At 42.8% G+C, this 22,186-nt stretch overlaps 1 protein-coding gene across 2 annotated transcripts in view; it reads left to right on the top strand.

The window, feature by feature from the left end:
• The first annotated feature begins 568 nt into the window (after positions 1–568).
• CCDC85A (coiled-coil domain containing 85A) overlaps positions 569–22,186 on the top strand; it is a 359,555-nt gene continuing 337,937 nt past the window's right edge. For both annotated transcript variants that reach the window (XM_089669226.1, XM_089669227.1), the window contains exon 1: positions 569–1,332. In XM_089669226.1, the coding sequence (XP_089525352.1) occupies positions 1,126–1,332 (207 nt within the window). In that variant the 5' untranslated portion in view covers positions 569–1,125. The remainder of the gene's footprint in view (positions 1,333–22,186) is intronic.

Raw genomic sequence — 22,186 nt, 5'->3', positions numbered from 1 at the left:
GTATTGTACGGTATATGATCATTGTTTCACTATAAAAATCTGATATAATAAAAGTTGAATGACACAGGTAAAGACAATAACATTTATGCTGTAAAAACATCAACTATAGAAGTGTGTGTGTATATATATATATATATATATATATATATATATATGTATATCTTACTACAAGTAGAAATATGAAATAATAAGTAGACATATATTACAGTATATGTCATCTACTGGAAATCTCTATTTATATCTATATCTTTTCTATCGATCTAGATATCTTACTAGAAATAGAAATATGAAATATTAATATAAAAGTAGAAATATATTACAAAAAATATATATGTACTTTATATTTATATATATATATATATTACATATATTATTTTTTTTGTAATATATTTCTACTTTTACATTAATATTTCACATTTCTCTATTTCTATTTCTAGTAAGATAGCTAGATCGATAGAAAAGATATAGATATAAATAGAGATTTCCAGTAGATGACATATACTGTTTCATGCTAACAGGAGTAACATTTTCTTTTCTTTGTCCAGCAGATGGCGTTAGTAAGCTGAAATCCAGGCAAGGCTGGCAGTGAAGAAGAAAGGGAGAGGGACAGGTCACTTGTGCTGTGTTAGCAGCAGCAGCAGGCAGAGTGTCTTGTGTCTGCTGCAGGCAATGGAACTCTTTTCCAAGTGCCAAGCATTCCCACTGCAGCCCAGAGGAGACAGTCCACACAGGCATGCCGGCAGCAGCATCTGCATGGGCTCATTCATTCTACTGCAGTAGAGCTCCCTCCACGAGGACATGAGAGCAGCCTGCAGATGCTTTGAAGTAGAGTAATTGCCTCTTTCAAGCTGCCTCTTCTGCTCACTATGGTGTTTTTTCTTTAGGATTGGATGGATTTATCTTCTGCCAAGTAAAAAAACTCATAGGCACCCCCGTTCCCCTGAACACAATGGCTTGGCCCAAGGTTCTAGAAAGGATCTTTGATATTTTGCAAGCTCTAGATGTCACCAAGGGGATTCACTTGTCTTGATTGAGCCCAACATTGTCTTGTTCTTATCAGATTGTAACAGGAGAGCTGATTGCCAGTGTTGTTTGGTAAAGGGGAGCCGAGAAACAGCGGCGAAGATGTCCAAGGTTGTTGGGGAAAGTTCGGTGGAAGACCTGGCCAAGGTTTCTGATGAGGAGCTGATGAAGTGGACTAAGGAGGAGCTGATCGTCCGGCTCCGCAGGGCAGAGGCTGACAAGATGAGTGCGATGTTGGATCATAGCAATCTGATCCGGGAAGTGAATAGGAGGCTGCAGCTACATCTGGGAGAGATCAGAGGGCTCAAGGTACGACAGGGACCCTTCTACTGTCATGTATGCATTCATCTGTGCATTGCCCCTTAGCATTCTCTTGTGTACTCATACAGGACATCTGTGTATACAGATAATTCATGCAGATCAATAACAAGTCTTCCTGATAGGTACTAGTTAACCCATTTCATGTCACCTTTAATCACTTTGAATACTCCCTTGTCTGTTTATTGGCAATTTAAAGCGATTGTAAGGGTGGCCATACATGTTACAATGTGATCGAACGATTGTTCACAGATTGAAACTATGAATTATTGAAAAGACGCATACTGTTTGTTTGAGCAAAACCGAACAATTTCCTTGAAATTATTCCAATCAGTTTGGATGTAAAATCTGATTTTAGGAAAGTAGATAAATCGATATGATCATTAAGTGTATGGCGCATCGAATGATCTTGTTGATATTCCTATTGTATTTTTCTCCTCAGCAGTAAATCATTTGACAATATGTCTGTATATAAAATTGTTCTATGGCTAGAACTACACAGGCAATTTTTGATCGCATGACTAAGTGATTTTTTTTATAATAATCACTGGTTGTGGTTGTGTGACTTTTCACAATTTTTGCTCATCTGATCAATTGCAGTAGAGGAGCATAAAATTCTCCTGTACTTAAAGGGGTCTGTATGTTAATGTCTTCATCCAAGATTCACACAACTTTTCCCCAAGATTCACACATTTTCACATGAGGTTCCATTAGGAAAAATGTGTCAATTTTGGATAAAGGTTGCATAAATCTTGAGTGAAAGTTGTATGATTCTTGGGTGAAAATATTAATAGACACCAAAATCTTATAATTATGTTTAGGAGCGACTATTTATGATTAATCACTTATACTCATAAGTTAAAGAGGAACTTCAGCCTCCTTGATCGTGGCTCTGCTGCCTCCACAAGGGGCTTCCCTCTACTAGCACCATCAAGTGCAATAGTCCTGCGCATGCGCAGATGACCTTTGGAACTTGGCAGATCCTAGCAGCACATCTGCTCATGCTACAACTTGTGCTCACCCATGTGCAGGAAAATAGGTCCTCCTTCCCCATGCACTGGGACACAGAAACCCACCATTGAACAGATGTGCTGAAGGTCTCTGCCGGGTCCTGAAGCTCAACAGAGACCATTAGTACATTTGCACATGCATGTTCAATGTCATTCTCACCTAGGTGAGAAAGGAGGAAATGCTGCCTTGCATGAGAGAAATAAAAACTCCAATTGATATATAGAGAGGGAGCTGGACACAGGTAACATTGTCTTTCGGGGTGAAGTTTTGTTTTAAGCTAACAAAAGTCACTTTCACTATCTGCAAAACAATCCATTGGGAATGCTGAGCTACTATCCAATTCCATCACTATGATTACATGACTGAAAAACACCCAGAATTGTTCAGGGTATACGTCCCGGAACACGTGGTCCTGAACGCAGGGACCGATTAGGATGGTACACAGCCATGTACAGAAGCCGTCTATTGCATTCTCATTGATTTTAAGAGGGCTGCACCTGTACCTCCTGGGCACCAGAATTCAGCCAATTTGTACTCTACACAGGCAAAAGCACCCATGTGCCATAAAACACCAATGTTTTCACCCAGGATTAATATACATTTCACCCAGGATCAACACACATTTTTTAATATAAGATTCCATTAGAAAAATGGTTAATCATTATTAAATGGATCCTGATAATTGCTAAAGTGAGCAATCGATCTCTGATGATTTCAGACATGCAGTCGAGCGATCTAAAGTCACCCATTAAGCTCTAACCCAAGGCAAGAGAAAGTCTTCCATTTCTCCCAGGGCTCTAAGAGTTAAAGCCTCAAATCTCAGCATCTAGGTGACACAGTCTCCAGCCTCGACTAATCATTACGTAATGTGTCAGCGGCTGGGGGAGGCTTCATGGGGCTTTCTTCCCAAAGCAGATGACGTATTTCTCTGAATCAAAGCCATGAAATCAAAGAGGCAGCCCTGAAAGTGTTGGAGCTGTCAGATGTTCTTGTGAAAACATAGAACATCATAGAAGGAACACCTTGTAAGGTATCACAGGGCAGGAGACTAGGATTCTTCCTGGTAAATGAACATAGGCAATGTTCTTGAGCGTCAAGCTGTCATCGCTAACCTTTGATGGGGTTTGCTGCAGGTTGGTCCAATCAGATTACTTTCAGAAGGAGAATGTCAGTCCGGCTGAAGGGGTAGTTTCCTAGATGCTACAGCAATGATGTAATGAGTCACAGTGTAACTGTTTCAGTGCTACATACCTCACCTCCGCCTTGTGCTCTCTTCAAGACTTGATGACAAATTGGTGGAATATTACTAAAACTGGACCACTCAGAATCTAATGCAGCTGTGTATAGTAGCCAATCGGCTTCTAACTTCAGCTTGTTCAGTTAAGCTTTGGCAGTAAAACCTGGAAGCTGATTGGTTTCTATGCAGGACTGTGCCAGATTTTGCATTGGTAACTAACCCCCATTAGGAGAGTGCAAAATCTGGTGCAGCTGTGCATAGAAACCAATAAACTTCCAGATTTTGTTGTCAAAGCTTAGTTGCAAAAGCTGAATTTTAGAAGCTGATTGGCTACCATTCACAGCTGCACTAGATTCTGAGTGCACCAGTTTTAGTAAATCTACCCAAGAGTTTATTATAGATGAGTACATAGAAGCCAGAGCAAAGAGCAATGATCATGTGCAAGGTTCAGTAACCTAGAGTAAGCTGATTTCACCTTGTTTTACTTTCTCAGAGAATGAAAGCAGAAACAATATCTTTGGTGAGGATAAGAATAAAGCTCAACTCTAGGAATTAGTCCAAATTTACCCTTGCAGTGGGGCTTGCCTGCACTGCAAGGGTTAAATGCTTCCACCTAGAAATGTTATTTCTAGGTGGAAGAACAAGAGGCATTATTACTTATCCTAACTCCCTCTCCAGTGCTCTACTTAAAGCTCTGTACTCTTGGCATCATCATGTACAGCGTACATGGATTAATCCTACTTTGTACATGGAGAGGGGAAAGAGGCAACCACGTCTGTGAGCGGCTTAGAGAGGAAGCTGCAGAGACCCAGTTGCACCAGTAGAGGGAGCCCAGTAGAGGGAGCCCAGTGGAGGGAGCCCACTGGAGCGTGGAATAAGGTAACTATTTCTCCTTATTATCACACGCCCAGACATAAGTATTTAACCCTTGCGGTGCGGGGGTCCCCACGGCAAGGGGTTTTTTTTTTTGGTGCTTTAGGCTTTAAAGTGGTTGTAAACCCTTACATATAACCAGTAAAGTGATTAGCCTCAGGTGATACAAATCCTCAGATGAAACAAATCCTCCTACATAAATTGTACTTATCTATCTGCATTCTTCTCTACATCCGTTTTATTTATAAAGCTTGCCTGAGCTATCAGAAAAAAGGTGACAGAGAGCTAAAATGACACACTGCAGAGCTCAGTGAGGAGAGCTCTGAGAACTGATTGGAGGGAAGGGACACACCCCCCTCCACACAGCTCACAGGAACAGAGCTGAGATTATCAATCTGCTGGAGGTCCCTCCGCTGTCACCATTTTTCTCTTGGTGTCAGGAAAACTTGTCAGAGGTGACTCATGCTGATAGCAGAGGTACGAGGCAGCAGGCAGAAATGACACTTATGCAGGCCATAGACGGGTCGAACATTGGCCAATTTTTCGAACGATAAACAAAAAATCAGTCGTTCGTTCGGCCGACGTTACCACCGAGTAAAAAAATCGGCCGACTAAATCATAAAGTTCACCCCATAACTTCTGTCTCTTGCAGAAGTTATGGGGTGAACTTTATGATTTAGTCGGGCAATTTTTTTACTCGGTGGTAACGTCAGCTGAACGAATGACCGATTTTTTATCGTTAAAACGATCGTCCGATTTTGCCATCATTGCCGGGAAAATTGTCTGATCGTCCAAATCGGCCACAAATTTTCCAACATGACCGATAATCTCAAAGTGCAAAAATCGGCTGATTTTCGAACCGTCTATGGCCAGCATTAGGGCCAGTTCACACTACATGCGTTTCACTTGGTTATATGATTGTCAATGTCATAGTTCACATCAGTGCTTGCAGTTCCATTGCGTTCCGGTTGCAGAAAAAAAAGTAGAGCATGTTGCATTTTTCTGCACAGAACTGTACTGGAACGTGGCAAAACGCATCAAAACCTCACAGGAATGCACCAAAAATGCCTTGATTGCACATGTCCCTATTTAAATTGAAGAAAAAGAGAGGGGAAAAAATGAACTGGAATGCTTAAAAAATGCACTGGAACACGTCAAAAACGGACTGGAACGCACGAAAACACGCATCCAGAATGCAACTGAACCATGTTTCTATAGTGTGAACCGGCCCTTAGTACTATTAATTGAGACAAGTACACACTATAGAGGGATATGCTTTGTTCATATTTCACGTCTAAGGTTTACAACTGCTTTAAGGCAAGTGAGATTCAAATTAAACCGGTTTCATCTTAAACTGGTTTATTCTAACACTTCAGTGTATTGTATAGGGACAAATACTGTGGATTCACTTATTGTACGCATCTGTGGTGGTATCTACCATACTGCTGAACCTTTTGTATTTGTAAGGACTTTGCATATATGCTAATTTTTGGAAGTACTGCTTTCACGGTTTATAGGCATACGTATATGATGATGATAATATACAATATATGTATATTTACAGTACTGTATATATATAATACTGTGTTCAGCCTACCCAGCCCAGTTTTACCCTAATTCCCAAGATTCTGAAAATAACACATAATAGAAATGTAAAGAAAAGCTGGATGATGTGAATATAAATTCATCGTACAATGCCTGGGTCCCTTCTGCCCAAAGATGCCATTTCACACCTACGCTTCTGAAAGAGAACAGCATAAAATCAAGCAGATAAGTATGGAGGAAGGGCAGATTTAATATCTTTTTACAGTACTCTGTAGGTCATGGTTCACTTAGCGTTCACCACTTATGCCATGATGGATGGCTTCACGTGGTTTTATATTAGGAATATATAGCCCTTGCAGTATGACCTCTGAATTTTAGCCAAGTCATACATAATTACTGGTAGTTGAAGCTGAAGTCAGAGTGTGCTGCCCATATCAACTGAAGGTTCTGCTGACCTGGAACAGGAAGGTGCTACAGAGAATTGCTAATTACATTAAAGCTGAAGTGAACTTTCAGTCTAAATCGGCTAAATACACTCCAGGTGCATCAAAACAAGTCTTGTAGTTCTTTTTCATTAGAAAGCAACAACAGCTAGAGTAGAAAAGCCTGTCCTCTGCCAGCATACTGTAGAAAATAGCAGGTGCATTGCCTTAGTGCGTTGGGGTGCCTTTCAACATAAGTGGCACCCCAGTGCACCGCTGTATATAACATGCATCACCACAGTGCAATAATGTGAACTGGCCCTTACAGTTGATTTTTTTTTAGAGAGTAGCTACAACCTGAATAGAAAAGCCATCCTCTGCCAGCATGCTATAGAGAAGAACTTCCACTTTGAGCAGAAGCAGGGGTCTCTCTGCTGAGTTAGACCTATGCAATCAGGAAAGTCCATTCTCCTTGCTGATTTCAGCTCTAGTTATGACTCTGCACAGGGTGTGTTGGACCTCTACAGAGAGGCTGCTGCTTCCAGGGTCCTACTTTGCAGTTTCTGGCAGGAGACAGACTGTAGCTGCTTTCTAATGAAAACATTATTTAGGAAAACCTTTTATTTTTGCTGCAACTGGAATGTATGAAGCTGGTTTAAACTGCAAGCTCCATTGGGCTGTCAATGTCAAAAATATTTTTTAAAGGTGAGAACTGATGTATTATTTTCCAGGATCTGTTCTCAGTTTGAGATAAGTGTTTTCTGGCTTGGCTTGTCAATAACTTGTGGATACTGAAGGGCAGAAGGAATACTTACTTAAGTCTGTTCTACTTGCTCTCTAAATGCAATGCTTTCTTGAGATACTTTTCCTGCTATGCCTCCCTCTATCCCATTCACTCGTAAAGCTACAGGAAATACCAGCACCTCTTGGTATCAGGGACCATGTGCATGAATCGTGGGGTTCTCCTTCCCATAGCATTCTATATGATTTTTAATTCAACACGGCTGTGTGCGACTCTACCCGCATAGCTGCATCATCCATTCACAGATCTATTCAAGGGATCTATGAATAGAAACACTACAAGTACCATCTGCAACAATGGCAGAGGAACTCATGTTTCTCAGTTGAACACCAGTGCATGGTGCCACCACACTCATAGTTTATTGACTACAGCACCCTAACCAAAGGCTCGTACTAATGTGAATTAGGTATCTTCCTCAGTCCTCCCCTTCTGTTTAGTGCTAGTTGGTTTAGTCCCAGCTAACCCTCCCCATTTTATTCCTGTTCCCTCAGTTAGTATTAGTTATTCAGAGACAGGGTTCAGCCAAGTCATTGACTTGTCTTACACTTCAAAAGACTGGAAGCACATCCTCTTGCTGAAATAAAATTGCATTGGATTCAATTTCTGTGTCTTAGTGAAGAGTTAAGCTGCCTGTGGATGGTGCCAAGTGAGCAGGTGATATACTATCCAGACAGACTAGGAGTGAATTAGCCACTTCAAGTCCGGACACTTTCACCCATTTCCAGTCCAGGCCAATTTTCAGCTTTCAGTGCTATCGCACTTTGAATGACAATTGCGCGGTCAACACTGTACCCATGTGAATTTTTTAGCATTTTTTGAGAGATATAAAACTTTATTTTGGTGGTATTTATTCACCACTGGGATTTTTATTATTTTGCTATATAAATAAAAAAGTCCAAAAATTTTGGAAAAAACGTGTTTTTCTGATAAAATTTTGCAAATAAATAATCTTTTCATAAATCTTGGTCAAAATGTATTCATCTATCTTTTTAGTAAAAAAAAAAACAAAAAACCCAAATGAGTTTATAAACAAAAATTATAATTTTTCAAAAATGTTAATTTTTATTTTATTTTTTATGTTATTATTTATTTATTTTTTAACATACTGTCACCCTAGCAGTACAGTGTCACCATAGTGACACTGTACTACTTGTGGGGGGTGGTGAAGTTTTTTTTTACACCGATTGCTTTTACACCCATAAAGGCTGTAAAAGCAATAATTTCTCCTTCTCTCTGGCTGAATTCTTGCAGCCATTGAGAAATTCTGTGTGAGCTGTGATTGGTCACAGCTTGTCGCATGGCACAAGGCTGTTGTGAATAGTGATGACATCACTGGGTCTAAAATAAGGTTTATATTGAAAATTGCACTTAGCAATGCAGCCAGATCATGGCTTGTGGGAGGGGTCAGCAGTGTGTTGTACATAGCATCCTCAAAGTATGACAGCACACTGTCTTTGCCTCTTCTCCTTTTGTCCTGATGCAATTAGTGAGCTGGATCTTGGGAGAAGTAAATACTAATATGCCTGAAGGTCAGTCTGGAGGGGTGGGTGTTCCGAGGCAGGCTGTACTTGCATGCACACCACCCTATGTAATGGTCACAGTGATGCTGAAATCCAATAAATGAGCGGAAAAAAAGACGCTTTGGGTGAATTGCTGTGCAATATAGAAATATGCAGACATGCTGAAAATTTCTGTACCACAAGGGCATATTATTGTCATTATTTTTATTATAATACAGAGCATGGGAGGAAGTAACCAAGGAGCTAGGAGGCAAGATGTCTTGGCAGGAATGCAGAGGACGATTTGGGAAATATCTGCAAATTAGGTTGGTGATATAGCAGGGGGCAATGGTATGAATGGCTTTGTATGTTGTGGTTAGTATTTCAAATTTTATATGTTGGGCTTTTGGAAGCCAGTGAAGGGACTGGTTCTAGAGAAGTCCTGAAGGTGAGCACGGGAGGAAGTAACCAAGGAACTAGGGGGCAAGATGTCTTAGCAGGAATTCAGAGGACGATTTGGGAAATATCTGCAAATTAGGTTGGTGATATAGCTGGGGGCAATGGTATGAATGGCTTTGTAAGTTGTGGTTAGTATTTCAAATTTTATATGTTGGGTTATTGGAAGCCAGTGAAGGGATTGATGGAGCAGCAGACTTGGATCAGTTAGTAAGGTGTATTGGTCAAGCAGCAGCATTCATGATTGACTGAAGGGGGGATAGCCTGTGTAAAGGTGGGCCATTGAGGAGGGAGTTGCAATCAAGCCGGAAGATAACAAAGGAGTGAATAGGTTGTTTTGTGGTGTCGTTAGTTACAAAGAGGCAAATTCTGGAAATGTTGTGTAGGGAGTTCCAAAGCATGGGAGAGGTTAAGGTGGCAAAATGTAGCCAGTGATTGGATGTGGGGCCTGAAAAATAGGTTAGAGTCCAGGTTTACACCTACCACCCTGGCATGTGTGGGGTGGTCAATAATTGTGCTATTGATCTCAATAGTAGAGTCATGTTGTGGGGATCAGGAAGAGGGAAATATTAGAAGCTCAGTTTTAGACAGATTGAGTTTGAGGAAATGGTGTGACATTATACTGTTATGTCGCTCAGTAAATCTGTTATACGTGAAGAAATTGAGAGGATGAGCTGGAGAGTAGAGAGATAGATCTGGGTGTCGTCGACATAGAGGTGGTATTAGAAGCCATAGAAGGTTATCAATTGACCCAGAAAACAGGTGTAGAGAAGAAATAGGAGGGGACCCAGGACAGAGCCTTTGGGTACCCCCACAGAAAGAGGAAGAGGAGTGGAAGAGATAAAGCTGTATGTGACACTGAAGATGTGCTGAGATAGGTAGGAGGAAAACCTTCAAAGAGCAGAGTTGCAGAGACCAAGAAAGTGGAGTTTGTTATGGAGGAGTGGGCGATCGACTTTGCCAAAGGCAGCGGAAAAGTCTAAGGGTATGAGTGTGGCGTAATGCCCATTGGTTTTAGCAGATAGTAGGTCATTGGTGAGTTTTAGTAAGGCAGTTTCAGTGTAATGTTGCAGGCAGAAGCCAGCCTGCAGGGGATTGAGAATCTTGTTATCAGTGAGGCTTGTAGGCAAACAAAAGCAGAGAGATGTTGTTCAAATAGGTGGGCCCAGTTAGGGTTTTTTGAGTATGGGGGTGGGCAAAAAAATTGTATAAATCTTGTTTTTCACATGATTGGCAATCTCTTAGGCAGTTAGTAAGTTAGTGGATGAAGGTAGTGGGGGTGAAGTAATGAATTAAGGGCAGAAAAGAGTTAAAGATTAGACGAGAAGATTTTGATGAGACTGGTGTAGTAGGTGCAGGGTAGCCATCAGAAATTATACAGATTTAGTCCTGTTCCCGCTTGCACATGACCACCAACATTCCCCAGGGCCCACCCACTGGCTGTCCCACTGAATTAACCCACTGGCCATACTACCGAGTCCCATCCATGTCCTCCTCCTCCAGTCCCATCTCCCCCATCCCATGTCCTCTTCTTCCGCTCCCATCTCCTCCATCCTGTGTTCTCCTCTTCCAGTCTCATCTGCCCTATCCCATGTTCTCCTCCTCTTCTTCATCCTTCAGTCCCATGTACACCATCCCATGTTCTCCTCTTCTAGTCTCATATCCTCTATCTCATGTCCTCCTCTTCCAGTCCCTTCTCCCCCATCCCATGTCCTCCTCCTCTTCCTCCAGTCCTGTCTCCCCAATGCCATGTCCTCCTCTTCCAGTCTCACCTTCCCCATCACATGTCCTCCTCCTCTTCCTCCAGTCCCACCCCCCCCCCCCAATTCCATGTTCTCCTCTTTCAGTCTCATCTCCCCCATCCCATGTCCTGCTCTTCCAGTCTCATCTCCCCCATTCCATGTTGTTCTCCTCCAGTCTCTTCTCCTCGCTATGTCAATCCTCTTTTGCAGTGTCCTCCTTCAGTAGTCCTTCTATCCCTCCTGTGCCCTCAATACAGCCCTGGTCCAGGTGAATTACCTCAGTGTACAGTCCCTCCTCGCTCCTGGGGCTCACTTTGCTCTCTCCAGACACACAGCTCTGATCGATCTCACTTCCATATTCAAACTTCCCACTGCAAATCTGTCACCCCGCTAAAGCCTATTGGCCCGACTCATCAAAGGGGGAAGGTCCATATAGCACACTACATGCTTGCAATTGGACAGACTGCTGCTTGTTGCTATGGAGTCTGGGTGGTTGCTATGAGCAGGCATAATTCCTATATTCAGCATTCCATGCATACACCATCCACACATAACAGTGCACTGTTGAAAAACGAAAGGCCTCTAGAAGGTGGCTATGGAGTTTGGCTGGTTGCTATGGGCAGATAACAGACCTCTTGTGAGCTTTCTCTACTGCAGTGCACACTTGAGAATGAAAGGTCTCTGGCTGGTTAATATGGAGTGTAGCTGGTTGCTACAGGCAACCAAGAGCCCCCTTGTCAGCTCCTTCCTCTACTGCAGTGCACAATTAAAAATAAAAAGCCTTCATTAAGTTGCTATGGGCAACTAGTCAGCTCTTTCCCCTACATCCCATGAAGCCTTACTGGGCCCCAGCCAGAACTCCCAGAAACTTCTGCCCTTGCCTGATAGCAAACACATGGAACTCTCTCCCATTCTCCCCATTGGCTGGCCGGCCTTGTTGATCTTCCCCTGCCTGGCCCACTCACCGAGCCAACCCAGAGCTGTGGTTTAGCTGAGGAGGCGGCCACACACTCCGACCAAACTCCCATGACGGTCACCTGTGCTGGTCAATCACCTACACACATGGATCCTGGGCATCTCGGGGAAATCATCCATCCATCTTGAGGATGAAAAGCGGAAGGACTATAGAAAACTGTATCAGCACTACTGGTAGTTCCGAGCCAAGTCAGTAGACTGAGCACCACTATATTTTTAAGGGGCTCTCTTCTTCGGTCACAGACATTTACAGACCATAGAAATTGCCCAGATTTTAGAAAACCCCTGTTTGGGATGTATATGGGCTGTCCCTCCCAATGGCAGTGTCTAGGTGTATTTTGCAACGTAAAGGCAGGATTTGTATTTGAGAAGGACAGATTTGTAGAGGATGAAGTCTTGCAGGGATTTAGTTTTATGCCACATTTGCTCAAGAGCACAGCTTAGTCTCTAGAGACTTCTGGTGTCATCTGTTTGTCTGGTTATAGCAGGCATGGTCTGGTTCTTCGTGTACAGAAAGGGGCAAGTGTTGCTAGTTGGAGGCATAGGAGGTTGGAGACAGGCAGAGTGTGAAACAAATAAGGTTATGACATAGAATACAGTTGTGCCCTTGCGGAGATCTGTAGTTTTCTAGGGCAAAAAGATTCAGGTTTCCAAATAAGTATGAAGGAGTCCTAAAGTATATTACAGTATATTTAAAGCCCAAACTGTCAGACTTTTTTTACCATCTATGCTCCATGGGAACACAACAGAAGTTGGGAGGTAATCTTTCTAAAGTGAAGGAAATCTGCATTGTTGTCACCACAACAAGTGTTGGACCATTGGATGGCTCCCCTCTATTTCACAGTCCTGGTGACAAGGCTAAATTTTGGATTTTCCCTTACTTTCAGTCCTAATGAAAACTTAAAATGTTCAAATAGCAACGGATAAACACTGAATTCCTTCCCACAGCTGCTCAGCTCCCCTGCTGCCCCCTCTCAACATTGACTCAGCCTTCTATTCTGTAATGTAACACTAAACAGGAGATTTAGGGAAGGAGGGGTTAGCAGAGTGAGCTAAGCTCCTAAGAGAGTCAAGGTGAACTAAATCAGTGCTTCTGCTGTGAGGCTTGGGGATGAACTACGTGACAGTGCATGCAGCTATAGGGGTCAGTGAAGGCTTGCTTTAAAGCTTATTTACTGCTCCTATAGTCCAATCATACACTTTCTATAATATCAGCATTGTAATAGCAATACAAACAATATATATATTTGACAATCCAATATACAGTAAGTTTACTGTATATTGGATTGTCAAATACATGAAAAATCTCCTTTTATGTTATGAGTTCTGCCTGTCTGCTGGTCATCTCTTTCCACAACTTTCTGGATTATCTGCATGCTTTGCAGTGTCTCCACTGCTGTTTACTTTCAATTTCTAAGGACTACATATCCCATGGTACCTTGCTGCCTGAAAGCAGTGATTCCTTTATGACTCTACCTCCTGAAACTTCTCCTCTCATCCAGAGGCGGACTGAACATTTGGAAACTCGGGCACTGCCCGAGGGCCCGGGGTCAGTAGGGGGCCCCATGAGATGCCCCTGGTACCTTTTTCATAGGCTTTTTTAAGTTTGGGCAAGGACACAGGGGCCCCATGATCCCCTATTGCCCAGGGGCCCCATGAGTTGTCAGTCTGCCCCTGCTCTCATCACTTCTGTAGTTCAGAAGGTGGGTTCTGTGAAATGTGTGACACAGCAGTACCTCCTCACGGGGCAAAGTGACTATGTGTCACAGAAGTCAAGGAGGTAAATGTGTGGGGATCTTCACAAAGTAAGTTTACACATTTCAAATTATACAAACTTCAAGATCCTTCAGATTAAAGGGAGTAGCCTAGAAATATTTGAAATACAGTGTGGAAATGAATTTATGATTTTACATTTTGACCATAGATACATATAATTTCCAATCTGGAGGACACTCAGCATCATCTAGTTGTTTCCTCCTCAGCCTCACTGTTCCTGGTCCACCATTCATTCATTGGATTTTAGCTCTGTTACTCGGGGAGGCTCAGCATCACATGTGGGAATTTCCTAGGGGGGTCTGAATGCAAGTATAGGCTGCCTAGGAATACCCTTTATTCCAGGTGCTACATTTATCCAACAGGGCATTTTGATATTTGCATGACTCCTCCCAAAAGCATGGGAGAGGTTAAGGTGGCAAAATGTAGCCAGTGATTGGATGTGGGGCCTGAAAAATAGGTTAGAGTCCAGGTTTACACCTACCACCCTGGCATGTGTGGGGTGGTCAATAATTGTGCTATTGATCTCAATAGTAGAGTCATGTTGTGGGGATGAGGGAGAGGGAAATATTAGAAGCTCAGTTTTAGACAGATTGAGTTTGAGGAAATGGTGTGACACTATACTGTTATGTCGCTCAGTAAATCTGTTATATGTGAAGAAATTGAGGGATGAGCTGGAGAGTAGAGAGATAGATCTGGGTGTCATCGACATAGAGGTGGTATTAGAAGCCATAGAAGGTTATCAATTGACCCAGAAAACAGGTGTAGAGAAGAAATAGGAGGGGACCCAGGACAGAGCCTTTGGGTACCCCCACAGAAAGAGGAAGAGGAGTGGAGGAGATAAAGCTGTATGTGACACTGAATGTGTGCTGAGATAGGTAGGAGGAAAACCTTCAAAGAGCAGAGTTGCAGAGACCAAGAAGTGGAGTTTGTACCTTTAGCAATACAAAGAGAACGGGAAACGTTTTCATACAAGTACATGGTATAGCAGGCACATATCAGGAATATGAAATGTTGGGTTTACTTATTCTCTAAAGATTTTGTAATTTACCTGATTTTCAGATTGAACTTCATGAGGAAAGAATAAACAATGCCTTCTGTGGCCACAGAATTACGTAATTTCTTTTCAGAGCCCATTATAAATTGGACGTGAGCTTTTAATTGGTTGCTCTAAGTATTTTTTCACATATTTGTTTTTTCCAGTGTTCATGTGTAGCGCTATCCCCGCAGGGGCCATTTGTATTTTAGCCCCGGTCTCCCCTATCTTTGCCATGCAGCCAGGCAGAAGGTATTTCCTATAGCCCAACACACACACACACACACACACACACACACACACACTTCAATGCCCAGTCTAGGGGATGTAATGTTTGGAGTAATATTATAGAACTGGGGATAGTGATTGGAGAATTTAGTAGGATACTACAGAGTTAGAACTAATTACAGTTGAGGACATCTAGCTGGTCTCTTAGTTGAGTGATGTTGAAGTCCTGGCTAGAAGCAGATAGCACACTTTTCTGTGGCAATAACAACAAGTAGTTTAGGAATGAGCAAAGTCCCTTTAGCAGTAGTAGTAGCAGGGAAAAACTCCTCAGGCACAAGACAGTTGCAGCAGACTGTGGCAGTCCAAAAGTAACAGAAACTGAGCAAAGTCCCCTGCAGTAGCAAGAGTTGGATCAGCCCTTCAGAACACTAGCCAGTGTTCCCTTTTCTCAGCCACACGCTGACTGTAAAGCAGCAGAGCGGTAGCAGAGCACACAGAGTTCCCAAGGTCTCTCGGTGTCTGTACTCACAAGGCCCAAAGACAGAATGGTAGCCACCTTTCAATCTTCCAAGCAACACCCTCCTGTGATACCAGACAGATCTTTGGCAGACAACGCCCCTCTGTCAGCATACTGAAGAACCAGGTTCTCTATTACTTCAGACCCTCAGGTCACCCACCTGAGGCCGCATGGCAGCAGGTGCCAGGCGAGGCAAGCCTGCCTCCTGTCTGGCTTGGTGCAATCCTCTCCAGGAGAGACCCTGAGGTCATGCGCTCACAGAAGATAAATACCACTCCCAGCATGCAATGGGGTGGCCCTCCCCTGCAATTGGCCAGGGATACATCCATATTCATGCTGCTCATTTGTCGAGCTCCAACCCAAGATCTGGAAGGCTCTAGTTGCTTTCAGAAGGCGGAAGGAACTCAAAACAAACTCAAACAGCACCAGAGCATCATGAGCAGACTTCACTAATCCATCTCAGCTTTCTGTTAAGCAAAGAGTCCAATTAGATTTCCCTGACAGTCTCTCTGTTAATCAGAGAAACACAGCTATACTATCCTAACTGTACAAATCCTAGCACCTACCTAGGAGAGTGCTACACATGTAGTGGCAAACTTTAGAGCTCTGTGTGTAACTTTGTATACTGGATACTATTTCCGAAAGTTGATTGTCCACCCAAATGTGTTTTATACTAACCAAGACTGCCTAAATTACTACATTGCCCTGAACAGACCACCCGTGGAAGCCTATCTGTAACATTATTGCACATGGTCTATTCCAGACTGGTTGTCAACCATACTTAGCACTTGGTTTAATAGAAGTATATCATTTTAAAATGCACTTACCCTATCTTATCTATTAATTTATGTAATTTACACTATATTGGCAAAAGTATTGGGCCGCCTGCCGTTACACCAGTGTTTCTCAACTCCAGTCCTCATGGACCCCCAACAGGTCATGTTTTCAGGATTTCCATTATTTTGCGCAGGTGATTTGATCAGTTTCACTGCCTTAGTAATTACCACAGCTGTTTCATCTGAGGGAAATCCTGAAAACATGACCTGTTGGGGGTCCATGAGGACTGGAGTTGAGAAACACTGCGTTACACGCACATGCACTTTAATGGCATTCCACTCTTAGTCTGTAGGGTTCAATATTGAGTTGACCCACCCTTTGCACCTATAACAGCTTCAACTCTTCTGTGAAGGCTGTCCACATGGTTTAGGAGTGTGTCTATGGGAATGTTTGACCATTCTTCCAGAAGCACATTTGTGAGGTCAGGCATTGATGTCAGATAAGAAGGCCTGGCTCGCAGTCTTCGCTCTAATTCATCCTAAAAGTGTTCTATCTGGTTGAGGTCAGGACTCTATGCAGGCCAGTCAAGTTCCTCCACCCAAAACGTGCTCATCCATGTCTTTATGGAACTTGCTTTGTTCACTGGTGAGCAGTCATGTTGGAACAGGAAGGGGCCATCCCCAAACTATTTCCACAAAGTTGGGAGCATGAAATTTTCCAAAATGACTTGGTGTGTTGACACTTAAAGAAATCCCTTCATTGGAACTAAGGGGCCAAGCCCAACCTCTGAAAAACAACCCCACACTACAATCCCCCCTCCACCAAACTTTACACTTGGCACAATGCAATCAGGCAGGTACCGTTCTCTTGGCAACAGCCAAACCCAAACACGTCTATCAGATTGCCAGACAGAGAAGTGTGATTTGTCACTCAAGATAACATGTCTCCACTGCTCTAGAGTCCAGTGGTGGCATGCTTTACATCACTGTATCCAACCCTTTGCATTGCACTTGCTGATGTAAGGCTTGGATGCAGCTGTTCAGCCATGGAAACCCATTCCATGAAGCTCTCTACACACTATTGTTGTGCTAATCTGAAGACCACACAAAGTTTGGAGGTCTTTAGCTATTGATTCTGCAGACAGTTGGTGACTTCTGCGCACTGTGCACTTTAGCATGTGTAAGCCGTGTAACCGGGTGGGCTCCCCAGGATACAGTGAAGTCACAAATGAGGAAAGCAACCCCAACACCAGCATTTGCCACAACAGAATTTTACTTAGATGTGGCAAGTAAACACAACCACAAATGCTGGGAACATACAATAAATTTACATACACCCAGCCCAAAGGCTGAGACCCTTGTGCTGCACAGCACGGCGTCTCCTGATGGATGAAGGTAGAAGGTGTAGTAATTTACCTACTGGCGGGCACAACTAAGCTGCCACACCTTACCCGTTATTACCCTAAGAGAGCAGGAATCAGTGTATGGGTATATGGTATGGGCTAGCCTGTGGTGCAGCACAACAGCTTACAATCTTAAACAAATCTACAGTATTCCCCCTCCCATAACTGGTCCTGTAGCACATGCCTGAATATTCCTTCTGAGCAAAACGCCAGTCTGGCTTGAGTTTGTAGGATTTTATCAGCTCTCCAATGTGAAATGTCACTTTAAGTTGTGGAGTCCTTCCAATGATCAGTAATAACACTTGTGGCCTGACACAAACAGAGACCCTAACTAACTAACTATAGGCCTGGTCTCAGTCTATAGGTGCCAACACTGAAATGAGGTGTGTGCACGATCTTACCGATCCAAGTCTGCTTTGCATCCACTGGTGACTCTGAACAGAACAAATGTCTCTCCAACAAGCTTGCGATGTTGCAGTGTATGCTGCGCTGTTCCTCTGCTCTCATCAGCATTACTGAACAGGATCAGGGTCTTGGACACGATCAGCTTCAATTAGCTTCAGCTCTGGTTACCGAGGGAAGCTCCCACACCTGGATGTCATCGGATTCTCAGCTCACAGGGCCCCTTCATTCAGCATCTTTCAAAACATGGCTGCAGTCTCCTCTCCCTGTTCACTCCAACTCTGTGTGAAAACTCCACCTCTTCATGAATATACAAATATCTATGCAGTCTGAGGCTGTGTTAGAAAAACAGTGACATCTTGTGGCTAAACCGCAGAATGTCAGTCAAAACATTAATTTACTTCCACACAATCAGTGTTCAAACCAGGAGAGCTGTTTCCCCATCTCACACATGCGCTGACCCTGCTTTGTCATTTTACATGGCCTACCACTTCGTGGCTGAGTTGCTGTTGTTCCCAGTTGCTTCCACTTTGTTATGATACCACTAACAGTTGACCGTGGAATATTTAGTAGCAAGGAAATTTCACAGATGGACTTATTGTACAGGTGGCAACCTATCACGGTACTACATTCAAATTCACTGAGCTCCTGAGAGTGACCCTTTCTTTCAAAAATGTTTGTAGAAGCAGTCTGCATGCCTAGGTGCATGATTTTTTGCACCTGTAGCCATGGAGTTGATTGGAACACCTGAATCCAATGATTTAGAGGGGTGTCCCAATGCTTTTCGCAATATAGTGCTTACAAATATACAATGGGCAAGATTTACTAAAACTGGAGCACTAAGAATCTGGTGCAGCAGCGCATGGCAGCCAATTCAGCTTGTTCAATTAAGCTTTTGCAATAAAATCTGGAAGCTGATTAGTTTCTTTCCAGAGTTGCACCAGATTTTTCTTTCTTCAGTTTTAGTAAATAACCTCCCAGTATGTGTATTACCTTGTAATGTAACCTTTTGGCCATCAGACTGTTGAGTATATTAAGAAATATCTTTATATATTTTATGTCTTTTCTCAGTGGAGTATCTTCCTGGTCCATGGTAATCCAGTTGTGGTGGAATTGTGATTTATGAAGCATCCTTACATGGTTTAGTGACCCTTGTGCCTTCAGGACATTGATATACTGAGTGTGCAGACTCTACTGCATTAAATCCTATTACACGGTGTTCCCTCTGACTAATAATAAGAAAGTCTGGCCTCAGCGGGTCCTATTTCTCAGTGATGTGTAAATCAATGCACCAGGTATCTACTTGCTGAAGAAGTTGACAAATGTAAATAAAAGTACATATCGCTGAAGATCATTTTAACCCAGTATGTTATTCTTGCAAATTATTAGTGTTCAGTTTGGAAACATAAACTCCTGGCAAAATGCAGGAAACATAAAAATTCTTCCTTGCAGTGGGGCTGCCCCTACATTACAATGGTTAAATGTTTGTTTAGGTCTAGTAGGAGGGAAAAAGCAATGTTACCTACCGAATCCCTGCTACTACAGGCTCCCTAAAGGCTGTAGGGTTGGTCCCCGCAGCATCTTCTCTCCTATGTTGTCTGATGTCATCAAGTCCAATTTAGGCTCTTAACCCTGCTATGGACATCAGGATGCCTAAGAACAATTTATTACAGAGCATATGGGAGCAGAGGAGAGCGCAAACTGCCAGGGGAGCATGGATCGGGTAAGTAAAACTGTTTTCTGTTGCCCTCTAGACCAGGGGTCTCTAAGCCTTCTGAACAAACAACCAGTTTACTGTCCTTTAGACATTAGGGGGTTGGAATGTGGCAACTGAGAGTAAAATATGCCCCAGCATCAGTGGGAGTATACAATTTCTTGGGCTTGGTGGTCAGTAGGAGTGAATAAATTGACCACTGCCTGTGGTCAGTAAGAGGAGGAATAGTGCCCCATCAGTGGTATCAGTGAGAGAATGGTGCCTCATCATTTGTGTCAGAAGGAGGAATAGTGCCCTATCATTAGTGTCAGTGGGGGAAATAGTGCTTAACTGTTTATATCGATGGTAGGATTTATACCCCATCATTGGTGTCAGTGGAAGGAATAATACCCCACTCTTCGTGTTAGTGGAAGGAATGGTGACTCGTGGTTGGTGTCAGTAAGAGGAATAGCTCCCCATATCAGTGAGAACAGTGTCGCAAGGGCCAGAAAAGGGCAAGCAGAGGGCTGCATCCGGCCCACAGACTGCAGTTTGGAGACCACTACTCTAGGCCTAAATGAGCAGTTAACCCTTGCAATGCGGGGGCAGCCCCACTGCAAGGGAAAGGGAGCATTTTTACTTTCCCCAGAGATGGACTTTATTATACCTAATGACTGGCATGAAAGTATGTACTGTATAAGAAGCTTATAACTTCAACATATCTCTAGAGATGTAACTACAAATTCTGTTGACTGTTACATTAGCCTCATTTTTTCCTCTCCTATGATCTTGTAGGCCAGGGAACTACCATCCAAACCATATTTAAAAGTGGAACTGAAATAGTAACATCATTAAACCCACATCATTAAAAACTATAACTATAAAGTATAGTTTATAACTATAAAGTAAATATTGTATTGGATGATGTTCATACTCAGTCAGTTTCCTTCCTATCACATCTGAGCAGCCCATGTGACCATAGAGTCACTTGTGGTCACAAGTGGGAGTATACATAGTGGTAAATGACAGCCCACCCCCCTTCCTCCTCCATGCCCACTTACCAGATAAACACAATAGGGGTGGAATATTACATCTGGATCGATGAAGCCTTTATTTCCCTGCTATTCTAAGACACAGGCTGGAGGGGTGTGACACAGTTTGTCACTGGCAGAAATTCGCCCACACCATGTTATAGCCAAAAAATAACAAAAAATTGATTTCAGAAAAACATTTGTAAGACAATTTAAAACAGTTTGTTGATATTATTATTTATTTTTACTCTGTATTCCAAAGGCTGTATTTTTATTACATTTGAACATGTGACCAACAGGAGAGGACTAAAATGTTTTAATTAAAATACAGTCAGGTCCATAAATATTGGGACATCGACACAATTCTAACATTTTTAGCTCTATACACCACCACAATGGATTTGAAATGAAACAAACAAGATGTGCTTTAACTGCAGACTGTCAGCTTTAATTTGAGGGTATTTACATCCAAATCAGGTCAACGGTGTAGGAATTACAACAGTTTGCATATGTGCCTCCCACTTGTTAAGGGACCAAAAGTAATGGGACAGAATAATAATCATAAATCAAACTTTCACTATTTAATACTTGGTTGCAAATCCTTTGCAGTCAATTACAGCCTGAAGTCTGGAACGCATAGACATCGCCAGACGCTGGGTTTCATCCCTGGTGATGCTCTGTCAGGCCTTTACTGCAACTGTTTTCAGTTTCTGCTTGTTCTTGGAGCATTTTCCCTTCAGTTTTGTCTTCAGCAAGTGAAATGCATGCTCAATCGGATTCAGGTCAGGTGATTGACTTGGCCATTGCATAACATTCCACTTCTTTCCCTTAAAAAACTCTTTGGATGCTTTTGCAGTATGCTTTGGGTCATTGTCTATCTGCACTGTGAAGCGGCGTCCAATGAGTTCTGAAGCATTTGGCTGAATATGAGCAGATAATATTTCCCGAAACACTTCAGAATTCATCCTGCTGCTTTTGTCAGCAGTCACATCATCAATAAATACAAGAGAACCAGTTCCATTGGCAGCCATACATGCCCACGCCATGACACTACCACCACCATGCTTCACTGATGAGGTGGTATGCTTAGGATCATGAGCAGTTCCTTTCCTTCTCCATACTCTTCTCTTCCCATCACTCTGGTACAAGTTGATCTTGGTCTCATCTGTCCATAGGATGTTGTTCCAGAACTGTGAAGGCTTTTTTAGATGTCGTTTGGCAAACTCTAATCTGGCTTTCCTGTTTTTGAGGCTCACCAATGGTTTACATCTTGTGGTGAACCCTCTGTATTCACTCTGGTGAAGTCTTCTCTTGATTTTTGACTTTGACACACATACACCTGCCTCCTGGAGAGTGTTCTTGATCTGGCCAACAGTTATGAAGGGTGTTTTCTTCAACAGGGAAAGAATTCTTCGGTCATCCAC

This window comes from Staurois parvus, unplaced genomic scaffold, assembly GCF_062004578.1.
Source record: "Staurois parvus isolate SC_StPar_1 unplaced genomic scaffold, SC_StPar_1.0 ptg000070l, whole genome shotgun sequence".
In the NCBI taxonomy this organism is placed as follows: domain Eukaryota; kingdom Metazoa; phylum Chordata; class Amphibia; order Anura; family Ranidae; genus Staurois; species Staurois parvus.
This window is presented reverse-complemented; position numbering and strand designations above follow the sequence as displayed.